Source organism: Notolepis coatsorum (assembly GCF_963971535.1).
Source record: "Notolepis coatsorum genome assembly, chromosome: 2".
Lineage (NCBI taxonomy): Eukaryota > Metazoa > Chordata > Actinopteri > Aulopiformes > Paralepididae > Notolepis > Notolepis coatsorum.
The window spans coordinates 54790213-54817661 of record NC_140166.1 but is presented as its reverse complement, the minus strand read 5'-3'; the positions used below and the strand labels follow the sequence as shown (position 1 = coordinate 54817661).

The 27449-nt window shown below is 44.8% G+C and overlaps 1 protein-coding gene across 1 annotated transcript in view; it reads right to left on the bottom strand.

Annotated features, from left to right (window-relative positions):
• Nucleotides 1-379: 379 nt before the first annotated feature.
• The window catches only part of niban2b (niban apoptosis regulator 2b), a 146168-nt gene continuing 119098 nt past the window's right edge, over nt 380-27449 (bottom strand). Inside the window, exons 8-15 of the mRNA XM_084308151.1 lie at nt 18921-19025; nt 18059-18221; nt 10034-10221; nt 8159-8314; nt 6006-6119; nt 4757-4864; nt 4271-4382; nt 380-3567 (exon numbers count right to left, since the gene is read on the bottom strand). Of these exons, the coding sequence (XP_084164277.1) occupies nt 1670-3567; nt 4271-4382; nt 4757-4864; nt 6006-6119; nt 8159-8314; nt 10034-10221; nt 18059-18221; nt 18921-19025 (2844 nt within the window). The 3' untranslated portion in view covers nt 380-1669. The remainder of the gene's footprint in view (nt 3568-4270; nt 4383-4756; nt 4865-6005; nt 6120-8158; nt 8315-10033; nt 10222-18058; nt 18222-18920; nt 19026-27449) is intronic.

Sequence of the window (27449 nt, the reverse complement as noted above, 5' to 3'; positions counted from 1 at the left end):
AAGGTTAACCTTTCACTGCCACACTACAGGTTAACCTTTCACTACCGCACTACAGAAGGTTCTGTAGTGTGGTTGTGAAAGGGTTAACCTTCTGTAGAGTGGTAGTGAAAGGGTTAACCTTCTGTCGTGTGGCAGTTAAAGGGTTAACCTGCTGTATTGTCAGTGAAATGGTTAACCCTTTGTCATGTGGCAGTGAAAGGGTTAACCATTTGGTAGTGTGGTAGTGAAAGCGTTAACCATTTGGTAGTGTGGTAGTGAAAGGGTTCTGACTCACAGCTAGGTTTGGGTTTATAATCTGACGGATGACAAAATGGATGTGGGCACTGGGCCCCAACGCACCATATTATTCTTAACATAAAAAAAATAAAATACACTGAGACACAAATTATGTATTTAATCGATAGTCATTAATATCACACAGTAAAATACATCTAAATTACTCCCCAAAAACAGATAGGTGAAGGAGACAAGGACACAATACAAAGTGCAAAAAAAACAATAAATAAAACGGGGGAAGACATACATACTAAGGCACTGATGAGACTAAATATATATATATATATATATATATATATATAAAAGAAAATTGAAAAAGAAAAGTAAAAAAAGAAAGAAAGGTAGTGAAAGTGACCACAAGTTCAGCTATAATAGCATTTATACATAATTATACATACGCTTTCTTTGTTAAGGGATAACCTCATCTAAATCGTGTTATTCCCATCAATACACAAGAAATTGTCAAATCTTGAGACAGCAGTATTGTGCATCAATGTATTTCACGGATTGTCGTTTATGTTCGATAGAAAAAGAAATGGGAAAATAAAGACATTTCATATACTTGGGGGACATATTTTCTAAACTTGGGGGAAATACAGTTCTGTGTAACTAATATGTCATGTAATAATTTCTACTAACAGTCACGTTATTAGTGTTATTATCATCAACCCTTTCACTACCACACTACCAAACGGGTTAACCCTTTCACAACCACACTACAGCGAAGGTTAACCCTTTCATAACCGTCTGTAGTGGTGGTAGTAAAAGGGTTAACCGTCTGTAGTGGTGGTAGTGAAAGGGTTAATCCGGTCGCTGGGGGTCTTATAATGAAGACCCAGAGCAGCAGCAGCTGAAAGAGACGAGCGATGATGCAGAAGAGCAGGCGACACGGTAACACAAGCCAAGGCTGATCAGACTTCAACTTAGAATTCCTCACCACAACACACACACGCACACACACACACACACACACACCTGAAGTGGGCCGTTCTTTTAACTTACTACATATTTACAATACACCATAATAAAGGACACTTAGGTCTTTCCTTGTGCTCATTTTCCCACCGTGTGAGTGCAAAATAAAAGCATGAAATAATCCTCAATAATCACGAGGATGGAATGCTTAGCTGAAGTCAGGTGGAATGTGGATGTGGCATGTTAAAGTATAAAAAAAATAATAATAAAAAAAGGGCGCGGCTACGACAGCATCTGAGCCCCTTGCTCCGTGAATACATTGCTCATAATGTTCTCAAATTGGGGCGGACAATGTGCCGAATGCCTAGTGTGCCGAAAACCAGGTTCACAGATCAACTAAAGATGACTCCTATGAATGAAATAGTCTGTGATAAAAAAAAATTGCAAGATTAAGACAAAATAGATAGCAAAATGAGAATCAATTTTCACCGGCTGCAGCTGCCTTGCTCAAGTCCTTCTCCCCGGTCTCAGAGTCACTGGGCGTCACGGTCGTCTCCGTCACTGGGGGGAGGGGGCCAGGAGCTGCCTCCGTCGCCGACCCGTGGCGCCCCTCGGCTGGCCGTGTAACCACGCTGGGGGTCGGGGACTGGAAGCCGCTGTCTGTGGGGGACGGTGGGGAGAGCTCTGAACTCTCCACAGGGCTCTCCTGAGCTGACGAGGGGCTGTGCGGTGGTGTGTCTGTTGGGCTGGATGGGGCTGCGTCTTCCTCTACAGGAGGTGGCACTGATACTTCCTCTGCCGGTGCCGTCACTTCCCCCGTTGGTGCAGTCACTTCCTCTTTGGGAGCAGTCACTTCCTCAGTCAGTGCTGTCACTTCCTCTGCCGGTGCTGTTGGTGCAGTCACTTCCTCTTTGGGAGCAGACACTTCCTCAGTCAGTGCCGTCACTTCCTCTGCTGGTGCTGCTGGTGCAGTCACTTCCTCTGCTGCTGGTGCAGTCACTTCCTCTGCTGGTGCAGTCACTTCCTCTGCTGGTGCAGTCACTTCCGCTGCTGCTGGTGCCGTCACTTCCTCCGCTGCTGGTGCAGTCACTTCCTCCGCTGCTGGTGCAGTCACTTCCGCTGCTGCTGGTGCAGTCACTTCCTCTGCTGCCGGTGCCGTCACTTCCTCTGCTGGTGCTGCTGGTGCAGTCACTTCCGTTGCTGCTGGTGCAGTCACTTCCTCTGCTGCCGGTGCAGTCACTTCCTCTGCTGCTGGTGCAGTCACTTCCTCTGCTGCTGGTGCAGTCACTTCCTCTGCTGCCGGTGCAGTCACTTCCTCTGCTGCCGGTGCAGTCACTTCCTCTGCTGGTGCTGCTGGTGCAGTCACTTCCTCTGCTGCCGGTGCAGTCACTTCCTCTGCTGGTGCTGCTGGTGCAGTCACTTCCTCTGCTGCCGGTGCAGTCACTTCCTCTGCTGGTGCTGCTGGTGCAGTCACTTCCTCCGCTGCTGGTGCAGTCACTTCCTCTGCTGCTGGTGCAGTCACTTCCTCTGCTGCTGGTGCAGTCACTTCCTCTGCTGCCGGTGCAGTCACTTCCTCTGCTGCCGGTGCAGTCACTTCCGCTGCTGGTGCAGTCACTTCCGCTGCTGGTGCTGCTGGTGCAGTCACTTCCGCTGCTAGTGCTGCTGGTGCAGTCACTTCCTCTGCTGCCGGTGCAGTCACTTCCTCTGCTGCCGGTGCAGTCACTTCCTCTGCTGCCGGTGCCGTCACTTCCTCTTTGTGAGCAGTCACTTCCTCCGTCTGTGCCGTCACTTCCTGGTTTGAGGGTAGAGCTTGCCCTTTTGCTCCTTCTGTCGCCGTCTGGCCGTCCTCTCCCTCTACAGCGCTCTTCGTCTCCTCCTGTATGGCACTCCGCCTGGCTGCGCCGCCCTCTGGGTCACGCACCGGGCTCTCTTTGGGAGGATCCGCTCCCTGGGCGACGGCAACCACAGAGGGGGCTACTGGACCTGCATCCCCTCCCTTTGGGACTGAACCATTCGTCAGGGCGGGGGCGTTCTGGATCTGGGCGAGCTCGTCTACTTGACCGCCGGGGGAAGATCCGCCTCCTCTCTCCTCTGGGTCCACAGAGGGCTCCTCGATGCTCGACTCGTTACACAGGACAGAACCGTCCTCCACCTGGATCATGGACACCACCTGCTTCATCCTCCTCCTCTTCTGGGCCTCCTCACCCTCCTCCACGTCCTTCTCCGCCTCCTCCTCCTCCGCCCGGGTCCCATACTCGCCGGCCCAGTCGATGGCAGGTTTCTCTCCCAGGAGGTGCAGGTTGGGGTCGCTGGTGTTGAGCACGATGCTGTCCCTGTACAGGTTGTGTCTCCTCTGGACCGCCGCCTCCTTCACCGCTGGGAGCGCAGGGATACAGGAAGAGGAGGGTTGGTATGAAAGCACATCAAACCAATGGGAGGGCAGGGATACAGGAAGAGGAGGTTTGGGAGGGCAGGGATACAGGAAGAGGAGGTTTGGGAGGGCAGGGATACAGGAAGAGGAGGTTTGGGAGGGCAGGGATACAGGAAGAGGAGGTTTGGGAGGGCAGGGATACAGGAAGAGGAGGTTTGGGAGGGCAGGGATACAGGAAGAGGAGGTTTGGAACCAATGGGAGGGCAGGGATACAGGAAGAGGAGGTTTGGAACCAATGGGAGGGCAGGGATACAGGAAGAGGAGGTTTGGAACCAATGGGAGGGCAGGGATACAGGAAGGAGGTTTGATATGAAAGTACATCAAACAAAATAGGCATTTCTTCCATTTGTACAGAGTAGGGAGAGAGATGCACTGATACCCCTTCATTCGCTAACAATAACAATCCAATCCAATAGTTGTTCTGAACAGAAGATTCAGACCATCACTTTGGGGTCAATATACAAATTACTTTAGATATAATCCCATTTTCTCCATTAGAGAATTGAACGTCTTTGCAAAATGTAGAAAAAAAACTATTGGCGTTGCTATGATTCAGCCCGATACAATACGGATTTGATCCACCAGCAGTACCCGTGCTGCGTACCAACAGAACAGACAAGTCACAGTGTCATAGGCTGAATGACTGACCCTGCATGATGTCCTTCATGACGGAGTGCAGCACCACCTCCTCGAAGATGCTCTCCACCAGGATGAAGCGGGAGAAGTCCTCGAAGATCAGCTCCTGGAAGCGCGGCAAGTCCTGGAGGGGGGGTAGCATGTGAGTTAGACAGGAAACGGTGGTGGGGGAGGGGGGTAGCATGTGAGTTGGACAGGAAACGGTGAAGTATGTACGTATAATATGGTGTGTATATATGTATATGTATGTGTGTGTATGTGTATGCAGTACATGTATATATGTGTGTGTGTGTGTGTGTGTATATTTGTATGTGTAGATATTCAATATGTGGGACTTCAGACCCCAGGAAGACTAGCTAGCTAGTGCCATTGGCATCAGCTAATGGGGATCTTTTTTAATAAACAGTAAATAAACACACGGTTCAAGGTGGATTTAGACACGCCGTCTGTGCTTTACTCACGAACGACAGCAATGAGAATGTGTGGAGAGAGACGTACCGAGCCACAGGCTGGAGTGAGCTGCTTCAGCATGTACGGGATGAAGATCTGGAGGAGAGCCTCTCTGAAGAAACGCTTCCGCACGGTGCTGCTGTCGTAGTCGAATTTCTGCAGATACGAATGAGTGAGTTTATTTCGAACATAAATTAAAAACGAATTAAATAAAAAAAAATATATATATAAAACAATAAAGTAATAGATTAAAAAACAAACAAGCAAAACAGTAATGTTCGAAAAGAAGTAGGATGAAGTGTAAATGTATGTATTCCTATACCCCCTTCACACTCTATTCTATTATCTGCAACTCATATTAGCTCATTTGCATACAACCCAAATTTCCACACTATGAAAAGAAAATATCAGTAATAATACTAATGATAATCCCGCCGAGCACTACAGGGACGCCAGGGCTCAAGCGGTCAACACAACGCCTCCTTATCCATATACCTCCGAGATATATATATATTTTTTGTATATATATATGTATATTTGTGCTTTGTTTGAATTCCACATTCAAACCATTCCACAGATTCACTCCACAAACTGAAATACACATACTCTTCATTCATTGTTGAATGAACAGCCCGTTTCTTGAAGTTAGACTCTCCTCTTAAATTGTAACCCCGCCCCCCCCCCCCCCCCTCTCTATCACAGAAAATGTTTTGGATGTTACCCGGGAGTGAATTGTTTCGTGCTCTAAACATGAATTGTGCAGATTAGTGAGGTCAATAGATACAAAAATTGTTTACTAATTAAATCGCACAATTTTCTGTATTTAATATAAATGTATCAATAAATTAATCATGATTAATCACATTTTTGTACTTAAGACCGAAGCTTGTAACAGATATTTACTTGAGTAAAATCATGGAATTAATGTAGAATCAACACAAAGAAACACAAATGATAATGTCTTGTATGAACTACCAGTAATATAAATCATATTGACAACAAAAATGTGTTCCATCTTCATGTCAGATGGTTTTCAAAAAGGAGGCAATGCAAAAAAAAAAGCAAAGATACTGCTGAAAGTTCAGAACGTTGAAAATGTTTCACTCCATAGATTAATCTAGATACATTTTATTTAACGCTTTAAATCATTTAAATTAATCTCCAAAATTAAAGCATTCACTTTGACAGCCCTAGTGCAGATATAAAAAGAAAATTTTATAAATAAAAGTCATGAGCGAGACAACATGATGGTTCTTTGACTGCATCCATAAGAAGAACGCTTTGCTGGCAGCTGTACCTTGATGACGCGGTCTTGACAACGCTGGATGATCTTACACGGCCCATCGGTGCCCTGACCCTCCAGACTCTGATGCAGGATCTGCTCAAAGGTGTACACCGCATCGTCCATTTGCTGTCCACAAACACAAGATGCTTTATTATCTCCATGGCAACAGTGTTGGTGGTAATTGTTTCGGTGCAGCACGGTAGTTCAAGTCCAAAGCACAACCTAATGCTTTTACAACCTAATAAAACGAATCGTCTATTGGCTGAGCGAACATGGCATTCGTGTGACATCACGTCCCGAATCAACCAGGAAATAACTAACGCTAGTTGTTGTCGTCGTTGAAAATGTATCATGATCACAAAATGCATTCAGTGCTGGATCTAACTAAATGGATTTATGGAAAGTTCACGGCCGGACCACAAAGCTTCTGGAAGGGATAGCGTGACTCACCGCGGCTCGTCCTATTCGTACAGCAATGGTCTACCGGCGTGCTGATCAGCAGTAATGCAATGTCATGATTGTCGATTGATGAGAGTATCGATAAGACAAATTCGTTAATGTAGGCTATATTAAGCAGCACATATAAATTAATAACTAACTTAGTTTATTAATTAACATAAATAGCATGGTAATAATACGTAGGTTCTTGATCAATGAATGTATTGATACATTTATTTATATTACAAATGATACACCAGTAGAAGTCATGTTATTTCCTCATTGTCCTTGCTGTGTCGCCTGTCTGCGTAAAAAAAATAGGATTGAGGCGATATTTAGCCGGACGACAGAACTTGCTGCGCGATTGTCGCTCGAAAATCTCCTGCTGTGTGGGTTCTCTCATTCATAACAATGGAAGCGATAACATTCTATCGGTCACCTGGCTTAAAAAATCGGTCACCTGGCAAAAATCCCCCACCGTGTGCATTGGACTTTACAGCCACCATAAACCATAAAGTAACACATACAAAAAGAAACATACGAATGTGAGAATTTGTACAGATTATATATACACATACACACACACACATTAAGGGTTGGTAAACAGTGAATCCAAATGTAGGGTTATCTTTTATCTTCAGTTAATTTAAAAGTGTAATGACCACAAAAACGTCCACAAGTTGATGACACAGTCATCAGACATAATGACAACAGTATCACTGAACACACTAGGCCCCATCTCAAAAGGTCATGTTGGGACTGACCGAGTTCCAGCTAAATCTAAAATCACCACAGGAGGGCGCTCTCCTCCCAAACAGTCCCAGTGTAGTTGCAGATCGCTCTCTGTATACAAGCTGAACCATGTCCCAACCCCTCTCAAAACTCTAAAACTAGATCGCCTGAGGGGACACAGTCTCAAACACTTGGTTTTATAAACAGCCTGTGACACATGTTTGCGTTTGAACTCTGGATGACCAAGGTTTCCATCTAAGAAGCTGGAGCCCCCTGCTGGCTCCAGGCACTATTGAGAAAGTCCCGGCAATGTGACTCTCAGCAGGGGGGCGGCGAAGGCCTGAATGCCTGACTCTTGGATTTCTTCCTGCACAGCCTGTCAAAGCGGAGACAAACCAGCTCATTACAGCCGACCGTAGCCCGGCCCACTAACTGACCCGAGGGCGCTTGCTACGCTCCAACCACAACAGTCACGAAACACCCAGGCTTTAAAGGGTTTTCAGTACAAACAGCAGAGCCACAGACCACAACAACAGACCCGGAGGGAATGTTTTTGGTACGCCATGGTCAGGGAATTCAAATGAATGCTGAATACTTCCAACTTATTAATATATAAACAGTCCGCTGAGAGATTTGTAAAATATGAGATTTGAAGTAAACCATAAACATATTTTACTGAAAGAACTTTGGAATTAGTGTGCGGGGGGCGGGGGGGGGGGGGTGGGTAATGTCAGAGTTTTTGAGCTGCTGAGGAAAGACCGTCAACACTTAAAAGGAACACGCCAACATTTTGGGAAATTAGCTTACAGTCTTCTCCAGAGAGAGACAAGAAGATAGATACCAGAGAGGAAACTGGTATCAATCTTCTTGTCTCTCTCTGGAGAAGACGGTAAAGCTAATTTCCCCAAATGTTGGAGTGTTCCTTTAAAATTGTACCATTCCATTATATTCTGTTCCTTTTGGACATTTTGGACATGAAAATGTTAACGCCTCACCTCCCTCATCAGGATCTGGGCTCTCTGGACGAACACGGAGGGACTGGAGACGTCGAACCTCTGCTGCAGCCCGTCCAGACTCAGGAGCTCCACCTGCTGGTAGCAGCTCTGCATCTTCACGGGGTGGAATGCCAGCATGGAGATCTTCTCCATGTGCTGAGAGGAGAAAGGGAGAGAGAGAACGAGGGCGAGAGAGAAAGAAAGGAGAAGGAGAGAGAATGGAGCGGTAGAGGAGAAAGGGAGTGATAGGTATTTTCAGTTCATCATTACGGTCTAATATTTTACATCCAGCTCCTCTGGTCACCATGAGTACATAGGTCCCTGTAATGTGCCAGGCAGGCACCTAGAAATACATTGACCTGTGTGACCTGTGTGACCTAACGCATGGCTGTATCCGGCCACAGGCCACTGAGGAGGATCAAAAATGGACGTAATATCAGATTCAGCAACAGCTCACATATAACCCCACATATGACCATATACGACCAAGCCTGATCATCCATTTATTAACCAGTGGCTCGCTAAATTTGGAACCCACATAGTATTTAAGCCATGATGTGTTTGTCATTCTGAAGCCTTGCAGCCCCCATGGAGGGCTGTGGTCTCCAGGACTGTTCCTCGTTCTCCGTGTGTTCCTGTCAATAAATACCATCGATTGACTTCACATTTGTTTCCTGAGTTTCTGTCCAGCTGGCTCATCATATCAATCCAAATAACTCAGTTTTATACTATCAGGAGGGAGAGGAAGAGGTTGAGGAGGAGAGAGGACGGAACCATTAAGCCTTTCACTACCACACTACCAAATGGTTAACCCTTTCACTGAGACAATACAGAAGGTGTATTGACTGTATTCACTGACTAACCTTCTGTAGTGTGGTAGTGAAAGGTTAACCTTCTGTAGTGTGGTAGTGAAAGGTTAACCTTCTGTAGTGTGGTAGTGAAAGGTTAACCTTCTGTAGTGTGGTAGTGAAAGGGTTAACCTTCTATAGTGTGGTAGTGAAAGGTTAACCTTCTGTAGTGTGGTAGTGAAAGGTTAACCTTCTGTAGTGTGGTAGTGAAAGGGTTAACCTTCTATAGTGTGGTAGTGAAAGGGTCAACCTTCTGTAGTGTGGTAGTGAAAGGTTAACCTTCTGTAGTGTGGCAGTGAAAGGTTAACCGTCTGTAGTGTGGTAGTGAAAGGTTAACCTTCTGTAGTGTGGTAGTGAAAGGGTTAACCTTCTGTAGTGTGGTAGTGAAAGGTTAACCTTCTGTAGTGTGGTAGTGAAAGGGTTAACCTTCTATAGTGTGGTAGTGAAAGGGTCAACCTTCTGTAGTGTGGTAGTGAAAGGTTAACCTTCTGTAGTGTGGCAGTGAAAGGTTAACCGTCTGTAGTGTGGTAGTGAAAGGTTAACCGTCTGTAGTGTGGTAGTGAAAGGTTAACCTTCTGTAGTGTGGTAGTGAAAGGTTAACCTTCTGTAGTGTGGTAGTGAAAGGTTAACCTTCTGTAGTGCGGTAGTGAAAGGTTAACCTTCTGTAGTGCGGTAGTGAAAGGTTAACCTTCTATAGTGTGGTAGTGAAAGGATTAACCGTATGTAGTGTGGTAGTGAAAGGATTAACCGTCTGTAGTGTGGTAGTGAAAGGTTAACCTTCTGTAGTGTGGTAGTGAAAGGATTAAAAGGTTTTGTATTATAGACTGATAATTGCCCCCTCCCATCCCTCCTTCCCTTCCATCCATCCTTCCATCTCTCCCTCCTTCCCTCCATCCCTCCTTCCCTTCGATCCCTCCTTCCATCCCATCCCTCCCTCCTTTCCTTCCATCCCACCTTCCCTTCCATCCCTCCCTCCTTCCCTTCCATCCCTTCCATTCCATCCATCCTTCCTTCCCTCCTCCCTCACCTCTGCCATGGTCTCCTTGGAGCCGTGGTTGAGTGTGTTCTTGCTCATGTCCACCAGCTCCCTGAAGAAGACGTCTCGGACCTCCATGAAGCCCCGGCTGGTGGGCTCCATCAGGGCGTCCAGGATGGAGCCGATGTAGGGCTGGATGCTGACCTTCAGCAGCTTCTCCGCCTTGGGAAGCACCACGGCTGCAGAGGAGGGAAGGAGGGAAGGAAGCGGCATTAAGTAAACCTTTACTTACTGTATAGATGCTTAATGTTTTATTCATCCAGAGGGAAATTTTAGGTAGACAAAAACAAAATGTCACGAATAAGAATAAAAATAAGCCTAAGAATAAAATATGGTCCGGGATATAAATTTCCTATGTTACATTCTAATATAAAATAAACAGTAAAAATATACAGAATATACAGTAGGCCCTAAGTGTAAAATTGTGCTATGTCGGTCTAAAGGTAAAAGTAAAACGCGGGGTGGGAAACTGTACACTGGAGGGGGTTGGGTTAGGACATTTACAGGGGCCAGTTTCGAATTGCAGTCTCCCGTAGGTGCTCCTTGAGAGTGGTTTTGAAAGTGGGTAGTGATTCACATTCCTTTACAGCTGTGGGTAGGGCGTTCCACATTGATGTGGCATAATTGCTAAACGTGTTTAGTCCCTTGTTTGAGCCGAATCTGGGTTTAACATGATTTGTGGAGCTCCCTCTGGTGTTGTGGTTGTGGTATTCACTGAACTTTGGGAAGTATTTTGACATGTACATGGGTACCTTAGTCGTATAGTGTATCTTGTAGACCAGGCCCATTGCAAGTTGCTGTACTCTGTCGTCTACTCTAAGCCATCCTAGGTTGTCAAAATGGGCAGGGGTGAGGTGGGTTCTAGGAGTAAGGTCAAGTAGTAGTCTGACCAGTTTGTTTTGTGATGTTTGTAATCTTGTTTTTAGTGCCTTTGAGGTGCTTTGGTACCATGAGGTGCAAGCATAGTCGTAGTACCCTTGAATGAGTGCTCCTGCCAGAGTCTTCAGGGTATTCTTGTTTACCAGAGAGGAGATCCGGTACAAGAATCTAGTTCGTTGGTTGACTTATTTTTATTACATTGGATGCCATTTTGTCACAGGAAAGATTTGCCTCTAGGATGGAACCCAGGTATGTAATTTCATCTTTCCTTGTGACAATATTGTCACCCACTGTAACTGAGAAGCCGTCGGTCATGCTGAGTTTGTTATTTGAACCGAAGAGAATGGACTCCGTTTTGCCCAGGTGTAATGATAGTTTGTCATCAGCGAGCCAGGTGCAGATTCTGCCGAGTTCAGAGCTGAGTGTTTTTTCAACCTGTAACTTGTCCCTGTCAGAGACCAGCAGGGCTGAGTCGTCCGCGAACAGGAACAAGTTGCAGTCACAAGCTGATGACACGTAATTTGCATAAATTAGGAACAGTGTGAGGTCCTGTAGTACCAGCGCGTGTTAGCATGTAGCTTGAACAACAAAGAGGTCCTGTGGTACCAGCGTGTGTTAGCATGTAGCTTGAACAACAAAGAGGTCCTGTGGTACCAGTGCATGTTAGCATGTAGCTTGAACAACAAAGAGGTCCTGTGGTACCAGTGCGTGGGGAGCATGTCTATGTTCCCTGGGTCCTATGTTCCCCGGGTTCTATGTTCCCCGCTTTGATTGATTGATTGAAAATTTTAGACCACCAGCCCTGATTCCAAACTCCAGTTTCGAAAGAGGGCCTAAGCTTAACCAGTTCGAAACAAGGCGGACATTAATAATTAATAAAATAATAAAAATTAATAAAATGTTCAATCTATTAATCAATCAAGCGGGGAACATAGGACCCGGGGAACATAGGGATGATCCCAGTGCGTGTTAGCATGTAGCTTGAACAACAAAGAGGTCCTGTGGTACCAGCGTGTGTTAGCATGTAGCTTGAACAACAAAGAGGTCCTGTGGTACCAGTGCATGTTAGCATGTAGCTTGAACAACAAAGAGGTCCTGTGGTACCAGTGCGTGGGGAGCATGTCTATGTTCCCTGGGTCCTATGTTCCCCGGGTTCTATGTTCCCCGCTTTGATTTATTGATTGAAAATTTTAGACCACCAGCCCTGATTCCAAACTCCAGTTTCGAAAGAGGGCCTAAGCTTAACCAGTTCAAAACAAGGCGGACATTAATAATTAATAAAATAATAAAAATTAATAAAATGTTCAATCTATTAATCAATCAAGCGGGGAACATAGGACCCGGGGAACATAGGGATGATCCCAGTGCGTGTTAGCATGTAGCTTGAACAACAAAGAGGTCCTGTGGTACCAGCGTGTGTTAGCATGTAGCTTAACAACAAAGAGGTCCTGTGATACCAGTGCGTGTTAGCATGTAGCTTGAACAACAAAGAGGTCCTGTGGTACCAGCGTGTGTTAGCATGTAGCTTAACAACAAAGAGGTCCTGTGCTACCAGCGTGTGTTAGAATGTAGCTTGAACAACAAAGAGGTCCTGTGGTACCAGCGCATGTTAGCATGTAGCTTGAACAACAAAGAGGTCCTGTGGTACCAGCGTGTGTTAGCATGTAGCTTGAACAACAAAGAGGTCCTGTGGTACCAGCGTGTGTTAGCATGTAGCTTGAACAACAAAGAGGTCCTGTGGTACCAGCGTGTGTTAGCATGTAGCTTGAACAACAAAGAGGTCCTGTGGTACCAGCGTGTGTTAGCATGTAGCTTGAACAACAAAGAGGTCCTGTGGTACCAGCGCGTGTTAGCATGTAGCTTGAACAACAAAGAGGTCCTGTGGTACCAGCGTGTGTTAGCATGTAGCTTGAACAACAAAGAGGTCCTGTGGTACCAGCGTGTGTTAGCATGTAGCTTGAACAACAAAGAGGTCCTGTGGTACCAGCGTGTGTTAGCATGTAGCTTGAACAACAAAGAGGTCCTGTGGTTTTGATTGATTGATTGAAAAGTTTATTAACAGATTGCAGAATGGGTACAGTACAGTACAGCTCAATACATACAATTGTTAAGAGGATGCAGACCTGAGAAAGACTTTCATCTTGTTTCCATCAGGGTCCCCCATTTTCAATTCATCATATGACACACATGACATACAGATAGACAGTACTGCTACATCTATACATTTATGACATACCAGATTTTCAAATACAGTACTGTTTGTGATACTAAAAAAAATCCAGAAGAAAAGTATATACATTTGACATAGAAACTGTGCATTGGGGGAGGTTGGGTAGGTGGGGTGGGGCTGTACATTGGAGGTGGGGGGGGGGGGGGGGGGTTGGGTAGGGGGGGGGGGGGGGACACTGTACATTGGAATACTGACATACATTTGACATGGAAACTGTACATTGGAGGAGGTTGGGTAGGTGGGGTGGGGTTGGGTGGGGCTGTACATTGGAATACTGACAAAGCCATGCTTGGTCTTTATTGTACAACTGGGTTAGGACATTTGTAGGGGCCAGTTTTGAATTGCAGTCTCCCGTAGGTGTTCTTTGAGAGTGTTTTTGAAGGTGGGTAGTGATTTACATTCCTTTACAGCTTTGGGTAGGGCGTTCCACATTGTTGTGGCATAATTGCGAAACGTGTTTAGTCCCTTGTTTGAGCCGAATCTGGGTTTTACATGATTTGTGGAGCTCCCTCTGGTGTTGTGATCGTGGTATTCACTGACCTTTGGGAAGTATTTTGACATGTACATGGGTACCTTGGTCGTGTAGTGTATCTTGTAGACCAGGCCCATTGCAAGTTGCTGTACTCTGTTGTCTACTCTAAGCCATCCTAGGTTGGCAAAGTGTGCAGGGGTGAGGTGGGTTCTAGGAGTCAGGTCAAGCAGTAGTCTGACTAGTTTGTTTTGAGATGTTTGTAATTTGGTTTTTAGTGCCTTTGAGGTGCTTTGGTACCATGAGGTGCAAGCATAGTCGTAGTACCCTTGAATGAGTGCTCCTGCCAGAGTCTTCAGGGTATTCTTGTTTACCAGGGAGGAGATCCGGTACAAGAATCGAGTTCGTTGATTGACTTTTTTTATTACATTGGATGCCATTTTGTCACAGGAAAGATTAGCCTCTAGGATGGAACCCAGGTAGGTAATTTCATCTTTCCTTGTGACAATATTGTCACCCACTGTAACTGAGAAGCCGTCTGTTTTGCTGAGTTTGTTATTTGAACCGAAGAGAATGGACTCTGTTTTGCCCATGTGTAATGATAGTTTGTTGTCGGCGAGCCATATGCAGATTTTGCCTAGTTCCGAGCTGAGGGTTTTTTCAACCTGTAACTTGTTCTTGTCAGAGACCAGCAGGGCTGAGTCGTCCGCAAACAGGAACAAGTTGCAGTCACAAGCTGACGACATGTCATTTGCATAAATTAGGAACAGTAGTGGTCCTAGTATGCTTCCTTGTGGAACACCACAGTTCACTGTGAGGGGGGGGGATAGGGTACCGTTTACCTCCACCATCTGTTCTCTCCCCTCCAGGTAGGATTGTATCCAGCTCACCAATTGCTTTTAGCTTGTCAATCAGAATGGTGTGATTGACAGTGTCGAAGGCCTTTTGTAGGTCTAGCATGACCATGCCGCAGTATTTGCCCGCGTCCACCTCTTGCTTGATGTGGTCGTTCAAATAGAGAAGGCATGTGTCAGTGGAGTGGGATGTTCTGAAGCCAGATTGGAATTCGTAGATTAGATTTTTATCCGTAAGGTACTTTTCGACCTGTTCGTATACTATTTTTTCCATGACTTTCGAGATGGATGTAAGGATAGAAACAGGGCGGTAGTTGCCTGGGTCTAATTTGCTGCCCTTTTTGTGCAGGGGTGTTACTCTCGCTATTTTGAAGTCCTTGGGGACGTGTCCCTGTTTTATGGAGAGGTTTATTATGTGTGTGATGACTGGGGTGATGGCGGCTGCTGAGTCTCTGAGGAATTTGGAGGGGATGTTGTCATGGCCAGTGGCCTTGTTCGGTTGGAGGGCGCTCAGTTTATTGAGTACCTCATCTGTAGTTACCATTTCCAGTTTGAAATCGTCTTTGTGGACGCCTAGGTTCTTGTAGTATGCTACTATGTGATCTACCCCATACTGCCCTGAGTGGGAGGGTAGTTTGTTTACCAGTGTTGTGGCTATGTTTGTGAAGAAAGTGTTTAAGTAATTGGCTACATCCAGTTTGTCTGTGATGAGCGTGTTGTCCGTCTTTATGTTTATGTTTGAGAACCTGGTTTTAAGTTTTTTACTGCAGCCTAGTTGATTATTGAGTAATTTCCAAAGTTCACGTGGTTTATTTTTGTTTTCCTCAGTTTTGTCATTGAATTTTTTTTTTGCAGTTTTTATCATGGAGTTTACGTCATTTCTTAGTCTGTTTCTTTCTAGTTTGAGTTCAGTCACGTGGGCTTGGAGTTCACTGCTCGTGCTTTTGGTAAGCTTTGACTGACTTTTATGAAATTCAGAGCATTTTTTGTCTCTGGCTTTCATAGCGGTCAGTATTTCAGTGTGCATCCACGGCTCAGCGCGATTTTTTACCCTGGTGGTTCTTAGGGGGGCCATGTTGTTTAGTATCGTTGAGAATTTGGTTTTGAAGCCAAGCCAGGTTTCTTCAACCAGTGTACCATTGAGTTCATCTGACCAGTCCAGGCTCTTCAGTTCAAGGTTAAAGGCCTCGCTAGAGTACGTTTTGAGGTCTCTAGATGTGACCATTTTGTGACAGCCAGCCTTTTGCTTTGGCTTTTTGCGGGAACAGAATATCATATAATGATCACTTAACCTGCATGCTATCACCCCTTTATTGGAGATCATGGACTTGTCGGAGGTCAGGATGAGGTCAATGGTAGTCTGGGTTGATTCACACACCCTTGTGGGTTGGGTGATTAGCTGGCTGAAACCGTGCAGATCAGAAAATCTACTGAAGGCCTTGAAGACGGGTGCTGCTTTACGTAGCATATCCGCGTTCCAGTCCCCAATAAGGATTTTTTCTACGCCCTCCACCCCAGTTAAGCACCCATCAAGTGTGTCATAAAAGCCACTCTGTTCTGGTGGTCTATAGATTGTGCCTATTAGTACTGATTTTGCCCTTTCAAATAAGATTTCAATCCATACAGTTTCAATCTCGTCGTGGTTAAGGTCAGTACGGTTGCTGAATTTGGTATCTTTGTGTATATACACACAGACACCACCTCCATACTGGTTCCTATCCCTCCTGATGATTGAATAGTCCTCGATTTCTATCTCTGGATCCTGAACAGATGAGTCAAGTTTTGTTTCTGTGAAACATAATATATTAGCCTTACCGTTTAAAAACAAATGTCTGATTTCAGCCAATTTCGGTTTCAAGCTGTTAATGTTTAAGTGAAATATGTGAAGTCCATTTGAGTTTGTTATTTCATTAATGTCGTCAAGTTCAAATTGTTTTTCCACTGTGGTGTGTGGTTGATCTTGTGGCGGTAGGTGGGGAGGGGGGGATGGGGTCCTGTGTTCATTGATGTTAGGAGGGGGGGTGGGGATGATCCTTTGTCCTCTGCTGGTGTCTGTATTGCTAGGTGTGAAAGCCCGCGACATGGGGGGGGGGCTGGTCGCTGTCCACAGATGTGTCTGGAAGTCCTCCATTGTGGGGGAGGGGGGGTGGGTCTGCCTTTTGTCCTGGCCCGGGTAGCCTAGCTAGCATGGCGGGGTTAGCCAAGCCAGCCGGCGGGTCCCTGGTGATCTCGACGTCCTGCGTCGTTCTGTGTCCCCTGGTTGTAAGCTCTCTGCCCCTCGCATCTCGCCTCATCTGCAGGGGCTTCGGTGAGGGCATGTCGCCGCCTGCTGGCCGGTTGGTGCATCCGCTGGCTGTTGTGAAATCTGCGTGGATGTTGTTGATGTTGCTGTCGACGGCCGGCGTCGATGTGAGGAGGAGCCGTTGATTCTTCGCCTTCGGCGTGTTAAAAACGGTCCCGGGTTTTGGTGAATGTCACCCGACAGGAGCAAGTATAATAGAAACATAGATTTTCTATTAAACTGGCCTGTCGGGGGTAGTTTCTTTCGGTCCGGGTTCGCTGTTAAGACTCTGTGAACAGCTGCTATTCCAATCGCTGGGTGTTTTTGCTCCGAGCCTTTCAGCAAGTAAAAGTCACAATGGGACTGTTTATTTGCGCCTTCTTTACTTTCCACTTCTGTCTGGAGTTGATTCAGTGGTGAGTTGATGTACAAGTCCATAATCCACAGGAGTGAAAGTAAAAAATGCGCAAAATACCTTGTCGATCTGTAGCGTTTGTTTTGCCGGGAGCTGTTTGAAATGCGACCGTCCATGTCGAAGCCGGATGTTTTGTCCTTGTGTTATACGATACGCGGTTTGAGTGATAATAGCGGTACTATTTAATTAATCATATAATAACCATACCATGTAACCTGTCCAGCGTGCTGAAAACACAACTTTCCAGACACGGATGGTACCAGCGCGTGTTAGCATGTAGCTTGAAACCACAGTGTGTGAGTTGCGTCAGTATTCAAATTTCAAGATATACATAAAGCCACTGTATAATGCAACAAACAATTATTTAATGCCATCATTAAAGGCTTTTCTATTTGCCTTTTTGTATGTATACACACACACACACATTTTATACACACATAGGCCTATTTATATATAAAATGGTGACTGGGTTCATTTTGTTTCGATTCTTTTTACCGAGGTAACAGACCGTACCTCTGCCACACCTGCCTATGTGTATATTGTTTATATCCAGCCCGTGTGTGTGTTTAAAAAACCTATAGAATGCTGTAAAAGGCGTGTATTTTGAAGGCATTAAATAATAGCTTTTCATTCTTCATTTTTAATATTTTGGGAAACCAATTATCTTCCACTTTTTTGTGTCGTACTCCCAATTTCACCAAAACAAATGCTGTATATTTATTATACTTTTTGAATAAAGCACTTCTGACTCTTTCTAAAATGTTGGTTATGGGGGGGGGGGGGGGGGGGGGGGGGGGGGGCGGACTAAGCCCACTAGGTTGGACCGACTGACCTCTGACCTCGTTGATAACCAGACTGACCTCTGACCTCGTTGGTAACCAGACTAACCTCTGATCTTGTTGGTGACGTGCTCCTTGGAGGTGATGATCTGGTCCATGTCTGTACGTATGGAGGCCTCCAGCAGGGGGCGCCCTGCCTCACACCTCTGCACCACTGCCTCATAGTGGGCCTCACACTGGCGCTGCACCAGGCTGTACACAGCGTCACTGATCTATACAACAGACGGACACACAGGAGAAGCATACGAGGGGACAACGATGTAGTGATATAGTGCGACAGTTTATCTTTTACTATATCCATCTGCTATAGAGGCACATGTGAAGGCAAGGCACACGCTGGAGTTGGGTACACTCAGTAGAAACATGGCATTTCTTTTAGATTGCTGGGAGAGTTAAACAAAACATTGGTTTTGCGTTTTCGTTTGGCCCGTCAGTATCTCCGCAGTGTCAGCACGTTCGCCTACATGACTAATTCTTTGCCCTTGGTATTTAGTTCCGACAGTATGTTTGTTAAGTTTGTTTAAACATTTGACACATACTGGCAAGCGGACAAGAAATAAAATGTTCTCTATATTCTTTTAACACAGACCAACTCGAAAAACACAACGAAAGGTACACAAAATTGTGCCAAACTTTTTTACAGACTAGCCCCACCTTTCCATATGCATATGTATTAGTCTATAGTATTAGACTGATGTGGGAGGAGTATCTACTATGTGGGAGGAGTCTCTGATGTATGGGAGGAGTCTATCATGTGTGGGAGGAGTCTTCGATGTGTGGGAGGAGCCTATGCTGTGTGGGAGGAGTCTCTGCTGTGTGGGAGGAGTCTCTGCTGTGTGGGAGGAGCCTCTACTGTGTGGGAGGAGTCTCTGCTAAGTGGGAGGAGTCTCTGCGGTGTCAGAAGGCCTCACCAGCATCCAGTTCCTCTGCCTCTCCTGCATCTTGCCTTTGAGTCGAGGGGAGATGAGGTCCCTGAGCTCCGGCAGGAGGCTCTCCATCACCAGGTTGGACAGAATCTACAGAGGAAACACACACCGAGTTTAACCGAGGTCCACCGTGACTCACAGAAGCACATCTATATAGAGTTATTGTTGCATCCATCGAGGTGGCGTTCTCGCTCTCCTCCGTGACGGAGACCTGTAAACGGGGAGAACACTCAGCAGATTTCCCAGGATGTTTGCCCGGGTCCACGTTGTCCACGTTTCCTGAAAACCCGGGAGCAGGAAGACCGGGCTGGGATGCAAGGGGGGGTAGATAGACCCCCCCCCCCCTGCTCTCCAGTGAGACAGCATCCTGTGACCATGAGCTCACCACACACAGTCCCAGGAGCGGTGAGAGGAGGACCGTGTGCGTGTGTGTGTGTGTGTGTGTGTGTGTGTGTGTGTGTGTGTGTGTGTGTGTGTGTGTGTGGGGCTGTGTGTGTGTGTGGGGCTGTGTTTTGACAGCGCAGTAAGCTCACCATGATCCATGATGACTCATTAACCATCATTCTTATTATCAGTCTCCCAGACAGTCAGGGAAAAAGGGGCAAAGGTCGATTGAGGACCTTGAAGCATGCTCTCATAATGCACACCTACACATGCACACACTGACACACCGACACACACACACACACACCTACACATGCTTGTGACTTCTAAAAATGCAGGCAAGCCGCACCCCGTATGACACAAAAGGGACCATGCTTTCTCACTGTCCTGGTGCCCTACATTATCTGGTGCCCTACATTATCTGGTGCCCTACATGATCTGGTGCCCTACATTATCTGTCCTGGTGCCCTACATTATCTGGTGCCCTACATTATCTGGTGCCCTACATGATCTGTCCTGGTGCCCTACATTATCTGGTGCCCTCCATTATCTGGTGCCCTACATTATCTGTCCTGGTGCCCTACGTGATCTGGTGCCCTACATTATCTGATTATTAATAGGAGGACTGGGATTTCCCTCAGTGGACCTCACGACAAGAACCCACACAACGGGGAGGCGACACAGATACTGTCATAATCACGGCGAGAGCCTTCTTCACACCTCCTCATCCTCCCCCCACATTCACCACGGCAGCCCCACACCTTCTTCACTCCTCCTCATCCTCTCCCACATTCACAACGGAAGCCTCACACCCATATATGGGCAGCACCCAGGGGAGGAAATTAGGCCACTTTACTCGCCAAATGCGAGTATTTTTTACGTTTGGCGAGTAATTCATGAAGAGCACTCGCCAGTCTGGCGAGTACTAGTAATTACAAAACAAAACAAAAAAATCATTCTGCAATCTGCTGATTCGCTCACTGGCACAAGCCGAACTCTGACTCCCCCCTTGATTCCTCCCATTTGCGCCTCATAATAATCCAACCATAACCAATGAACATCATCGTTGTACAGATGCGCTCTAAGCTCCTCCAATGAACACTCATTTTCTAGAAGATGCCGCCCATCTAGGGGAAGTGGACAGATCACTGCGTGCGGACCTACAGACTCCTGCCACCGGCTTGACAACGTAGACAAACTTAGACAAAAACACATCAGTGGATGAAAATAATTGCATGTAGAGTCGTCGCTTTCGGATATCAGTGCGGTCTGACATGGGGGCGAACAACAGCATGTGACGCGTCTCCTTCGAGTCGGATGAGAATGACAAGTCAACCAGCATTAGCCGGATAGCTACCTAGCATGTAACAAGCTACCATAACGCGCGTTCAACATAGTGGACTATACTGAGCGGCTTTGCTTAAAGGAAAACTCCAACATTTTGGGAAATTAGCTTATTTAACATCTTCCCTGGAGTTAGACAAGAAGATGCATACCTTTTTTGTCTCTGTGCGTGCATTTAGCTTAGGGAACAGTCGCTCTGTTAGCGTAGCTTAGCTTCATCACTGGAAGAGGGGGAGGGTTTGAGCCTGACGTTCCCTACAGTCACGAAATACACTCCAAATACAACTCCAAAACGTTCCTGTAAACATGTTGTGACCTATGTATTTACCACGTGGAGAAATTAAAAATAATAGAATTCGACAATTATGTTTTCTAAGCAGATATACTCTGAACTATTTTTTGCCGAACGACTCCTCTCTGAGCGCAGTCAGTGATTTCTACGTGAAGCCGTGTTTGTTTACATTCTCATTCATTCAAAGGATCCGAACCGATTGAAGTTTATAGATACCATGACTTAAAATCCTCTTACCTTGACGATTAAAAGCCTCCCCAATTTAGAAAACAGTAATCCAATGGCTGGTATTGATATACTACTAACTACTGCACGCTAACGGAGCTAACCGGACACTCAAGCAGATAACGAGAGCAATGACTTCCTTTCTGGGGGGTTTCAAAATAAAAGAGCGACGTCTATAGCAGCGGAATACGTTTATTTTGTACATTATCTAACGTTAACACGAACCTAAACTAACATTACAACTAACCTAAAGTTAATTTAGGTTCGTGTTAACGTTAGATAATGTACAAAATAAACGCTACGCTAACAGAGCGACTGTTCCCTAAGCTAAATGCACGCACAGAGACAAAAAAGGTATGCATCTTCTTGTCTAACTCCAGGGAAGATGTTAAATAAGCTAATTTCCCAAAATGTTGGAGTTTTCACATTTTATTATTACCGGGTTTCCCCCCATATCACCACTCGCCCATATGCCCTTCACAACGGTGATGTTGTCATACTTGGCATTCAGAATACACCTGCTGAACCCCTAGCGTTGTCGATTCGGTTCCAATGTATTGTCATCTTACAGCACAAGTACAGTACACCCAGAATACATTTGGCATACAACCAGAGTGCAAATGTAACAAGTCAAGTTGTTTTATTTAGCTATTACATTACAGTGAAATGATTGGTTCTTTCACTGCCCAACCCAGTCCAACCTAGTCGAGGCCCAGCATCTTTCACTGCCTAGTTCAGCCCAACCCAGTCCAGAATAGTTCCCTCTTTCATGTTAATATGTGATATCCTAATATTTTGAAGAGTAGAGACAGTGTGATTAATACATGTTGTATGCTAATATTGTGAAAAGCATTAATGTTTTATGCTAATAAATATTTTAAAGAGTAGAGACACGGTGTGATTTTTACTATGATTGAAAATCAATTTAGACGAAGACATACAAAGAAGTAATTATCACAATTAGCGATTTTTTTTTGGCTGGTAAAAAATCAGTTTGTCTGGTAAAAAAAATCAGATACTCGCCAGTTGGCTGGTAAGCCAAAAAGTTAGTTTCCTCCCCTGGCAGCACCCCTTCACACACTGTCAAGCTCCTCACTCAACATGGCTGTGCCTCATCCCCTGATTCACACGCTGCCAGGCACCTCACTCGACACAGCTGTACCTCATCCCCTGATCAGCAAGACACTACATCTACCGGCAGATTCTGACCAGACCTCGTCGTGGTGTTATTCTAGTTACCTAGGTACGACGACTCAGCCTGAAGCCCTGCTAACCTACTCTTGTGTGTGTGTGTTTATTTTTTAACAAATGTTTTTTTTATTTTTAATTTTTTTTGACATGACATACAAACCACATACATGCTCTTACTCCCCCCCCCACCGGACCCCCCTTGAATACATCCATTATTCCGTTTGATACCAAGGATTAATAGTTCATATAATGTTTTATCCTCTCCACCACCCCTAACCAGATTTCTATGCTGGCTTCATTAATACCTAGAATTAGTGTGGTAGATATCTCCAGGTAAATCACATCAAGATAGGTAAGAATCCATACCCTCCGGCACATTTTATCAGGTTGAATCCAGCGTGATGCTATTAGCTTTTTGGCAGCCGTAATACCGGACAAGATTAGCCTCTTTATGTGTACAGAGTGTGATAACTGAGAGACATCATTCAGCAACAATACAGAAGGCATTACAGGTATTGTCAAATACAAAAATCCTGATAATAGTGTGGTTATTTCTTCCCAAAATATCTTAACAGGCGGACATTCCCAAACATATGCATAAATGTACCATTATCACCGTTTGTAGATAAGGAACATCGAGGGTCTTGTTTAAGCCCCATACGGTTCAATCGAATAGGAGTTAGGTAAGTCCTATGAATAAAATTAAGATTAATCTGTTGATGATCCGGGTTACGTGACGATAGCCGAACGTTTGCCCAGACCTCAGCCCAATCAAAATCTACTTCCAGGTCTGGTATATCCATCCTCCAAACTGAGTCTAGGGGAAGGGCTTCATACGAAGATGTAAGTAAGTGACGGTAAAAGTCTGTGACAAATCCTCTCGATGTCTCCCTTTCATAAAAGAACTTGTGATATCTGTGATACTCAAGTGGTGTCTTTAATGGGACTCCATGAGCCTTCAAGCATGCTAATAATTGTCTGTAGAAATAATATGTGGAACTGGTGAGGTTAAATTTGTTATATATAGGGGCGCCCCAGTGGCGAACCACATAGCTCGCTCAGCCGCGACACGGCCGACCCGGGTTCGATTCCCGAACCCGTCGTTATTTGCCGAATGTCTTCCCCCCACTCTGTCTCCCATTCCTCCTCTGTCTCTCTCTACTGGACTGCCCAGTATAAATAAAGCGATAAAAACGGCAAAAAAAAAAATCTTAAAAAAAAAGAAAATGTGTTATATATATCTTGATGGCTACAAAAACCCCGTTCGTTGAAGATATCTCCCAATGTATGTATGCCATTCTTTTCCCATTTGGGAAAGCTGTAGGGCTGTCTTAAATGCTTCGAAGCTTCGAACGTTCGATTCGATGGCACAAGCTTCGAACATTAAAAAAAAATCGAAGTTTAAAAAAAAAAAAAAAAAAAAAAAAAAACTTCGATTTGTGTGTGTGTGTAGGTGTGTGTGTGTGTGTGTGTGTGTGTGTGTGTGTGTGTGTGTGTGTGTGTGTGTGTGTGTGAACTACCCATCCCAGTTAGGACAGCCGAATCCCGTCCAATCTTTCGCCGTCGACTAAAGACTCACTTCTTCAACCATTATCTGAAATGATAAAAAAAAAATAAAAAATCTAACCGTGACTAACCTTACTGTCATGCACTTGTCCTAATAAACTAACCTACACTGTAACACGCAACACTTTGATGAACATTGTTACTCAGCTGATAGAGTTGTACCCTTCTTGCCGTCTTGTCGTACAGAACTTGTAAGTCGCTTTGGATAAAAGCGTCAGCTAAATGACTAAATGTAAGTGTGTGTGTGTGTGTGTGTGTAGGTGTGTGTGTAGGTGTGTGTGTGTGTGTGCGCGCGCACCTTGTAGAATTCCACACATAAGAAAGAAAGATACTGGGATGAATAAACAAAATAGGAAATAAAATGTAGAAATGCATGCAATACATAAATAAATATGAATCTCCATATATGAAATATAACATTTAGATAAGGTGCTACTGAGATGTTTTGGTGAGTTCTTTGTTTTTTTGTGGAAGTTGCCCTTCTTAAAAATGCATGAACATTCACTGATAATTGGTCTGTAGTGGAGTCTACAAGGTCTACATTGCCGGACCATGTAGAATCCGGACCTTGTAGACTGACATAATTCTGTGCATAGTTTAGTCTACACAGGCCATATTTCAAATAATCAAAATCTTACTTCATTCATCTTAAACATTCTTGATTTGGGGGATTGGTAATTCCCATGAAATCTGAAGTTGTTCAAACGACAACAGCGATCCACCTTGAATTAAATCACACAGCCGAGTGAAACCTTGTTGGATGCGTCAGTCACGAAAGGGGCTACTTAATTAATTAATCCAACCCACTTTATTTATAGAGCACATTTAAAAACAACAACGTTTGTCCCACAACATAAGATAAAAAAAATAAATAAAAAATATAAAAAAATTCGAAGCTTCGAATTAAAATCGAAGCTCGGCCCCGAAGCTTCGATTGCCAAAAAAAGCTTCGAAGGTCAGCCCTAGAAAGCTGATAGGTTGTTGTGCAATAAGGAGTGTATTGTTATTAAATATGGGAGAGTGTTTATGCCATTTATGTTGGTTGGACATTTTTTTTTTGTGTTTCACGCCATATCCGGATGTTGTGCAATAAGGAGTGTATTGTTATTAAATATGGGAGAGTGTTTATGCCATTTATGTTGGTTGGAATTTTTTTTTTGTGTTTCACGCCATATCCGGATCACATGTGTAATAAGAGGGCCAAATTTCAAGTTGCATTGCTTAACTCTTTCAGTGCCACGCCTGGTTTTCCGTTTTACCGCTTGAATGCCACCATCGGCGCCAATGTTAACGTTAATATCGCCTAATCTATGTTTTAAATTATGGCTATGTGTCTAATCTGCCCATCGCATTATCAAAGACTATTTTCCAGTCAGTGCTGTGAAGACGGATTGTTTTTTTATCGCGTCGTTTCCGTTTCAGAGCAGTTAGAAAAGCCCCCGTTTTGATATAAAAAACAGCTCATTCTGGAGCATTCTATGAAAATCGTCTTTTAGTGGAATATTCCACAACGTTGATATTCGTCTGCCTTTTTATGAATCGTTTTCAAATAAACGCTAGATGATCAATATTATACGTGCACGCAAGCACATTACGGCCGCGCACTGATAATCGCTCCGTTGATTTCCTCACAGACTTTTACAGTGAAACCGAAAGAAGACATTTCACAAAACAGCTTATAACTTCATCAAACTTACTCGGATTATCCTACCACTGATAACATAGAGTCCTTACCTGACATCAGATGGTATCCAACTGGTATATTCCAATTCCTGATCACCATTCGAAAAAATCGATACGTGTATGGATCCAACGCGACACAGTAGATCTCCATGATCCGCGGGGATCTGAGGCTCCAGAATGAACTGTGGTAACCCCGGCTGGATCAGTGAACTGGAAAATGTGGAGTACCGGATTTTTTTCCCCTTCATTTTCATTGAGTCCATTCCAAAATCACTTATGTCATCTGGGAGACGACAGGGGGCGCTTTTTTCCACAGTGATCACCGGCGCAGCTCGGCTATACTCGGGTAGGCTCGGGTGATGCAATCATTTTTCAGATCGCAAAAAAAAAAAAATAATAATAATTCCGAGAAATCTCGTGAGTGGCATGCAACCACCTATAAAAAAAACCGAGAAATCTCGTGAGTGGCACTGAAAGAGTTAATTGATAGGTTGGTGTATACTACATCCTGCAGTCTATGTGGTGCCACAATGTTTTCTTCTAATGTTCTCCAGGATACAGATGCTTGAGAATCAAACCAGGTGATCAGTGGTCTTAAAGAGTACGCTTTAAAATAGTGGTAGAAGTCTGGAAATGCTAAACCTCCGTCAGCTTTGTTTCTCTGTGCTGTGAATCTTTTAATTCGTGGAGGTTTGTTGTTCCAAATACATTTTTTCCAGTAAGGGGGGGGGGGGGGGGGGGGGGGGGTAACGGTAGCATTGAGCTGAAGAAGTTGATTCTGGGTAAAACATCCATTTTAACTATTGATACTCGGGCCTGTACTGAGTTTTTATGTTTTGACCACCTGTCAAAGTCATTTGTGATCCTTTCTTGGATTACTGTATAATTATACTTCACTGTTTGGCATATAGTGGGGAATATTTCAACTCCAAGACATCTAAAGTGTTCTACCATTTGTATATTTCCTGGAAGGATGGTAGCCTTCGCAGTGACATTCAGTGGAAGGAAGGCCGATTTTGTCCAGTTTATCCTAAATCCTGATAGATTGCCAAAATCGTCTATTAGCTTGAGAAGATGAGGCTGTGAGGTGGTAGGGTTTTGCATGAACAATATTACATCGCTAACCTGCTCTTGTGATTATTCCTTGCTCTAATCTTGTTTCTCTTGTGCCCAGGACCTCCGCTCCAGTGCACCTCCCTGCATGGACATCTCGTGCTGCACAAGGAGTGCTCCTGCTCTCTCTCGACACAGACCTGTGTCTTCTGCCCACAGCTGCACTGGGAGTGCACCTGTCCTCGTCCCCCAAGAACATTCTAACCCCTGTCTGTTGCACATTCCTGCCTGTTCAACTGTCTGCTTGGGGAATACTATTAAAACACCCTAAAACGCTCCATTCTCTCTTCTCATGTGTTCAGCTATTGGGCTCTGCCTAAACCCATTCTCACAGATACTGGATACAGTCTAGGGCTGACCTCTATTAGTCGATTAGTCGACTAATCGGTCGAAAGGAGCCATAGTCGACTAGCCAACCTCTTAGACGGAAAAAAAAAATATAATAAAAAAAAAAAATTATCATTCTTTCCAAAAGAAAAGAGGCATAGAAGTGTGGCTAACGCTAATGGCACGCATACCAGAGGCTAACTCCCTACGAAAACAGGCACAGAGGCACTGAAAGAGGATTTCACCCATCTAATGAACACACTAGACTAGACAAATATCAAGATGTATCCATCAGTGGACCAATTGCATACTTTTGCAGAGGACAAGAAGCCATACATTGCAGCACCCACTCTCCACACTTTAGAACACACTTTATATTTATTGGTAAA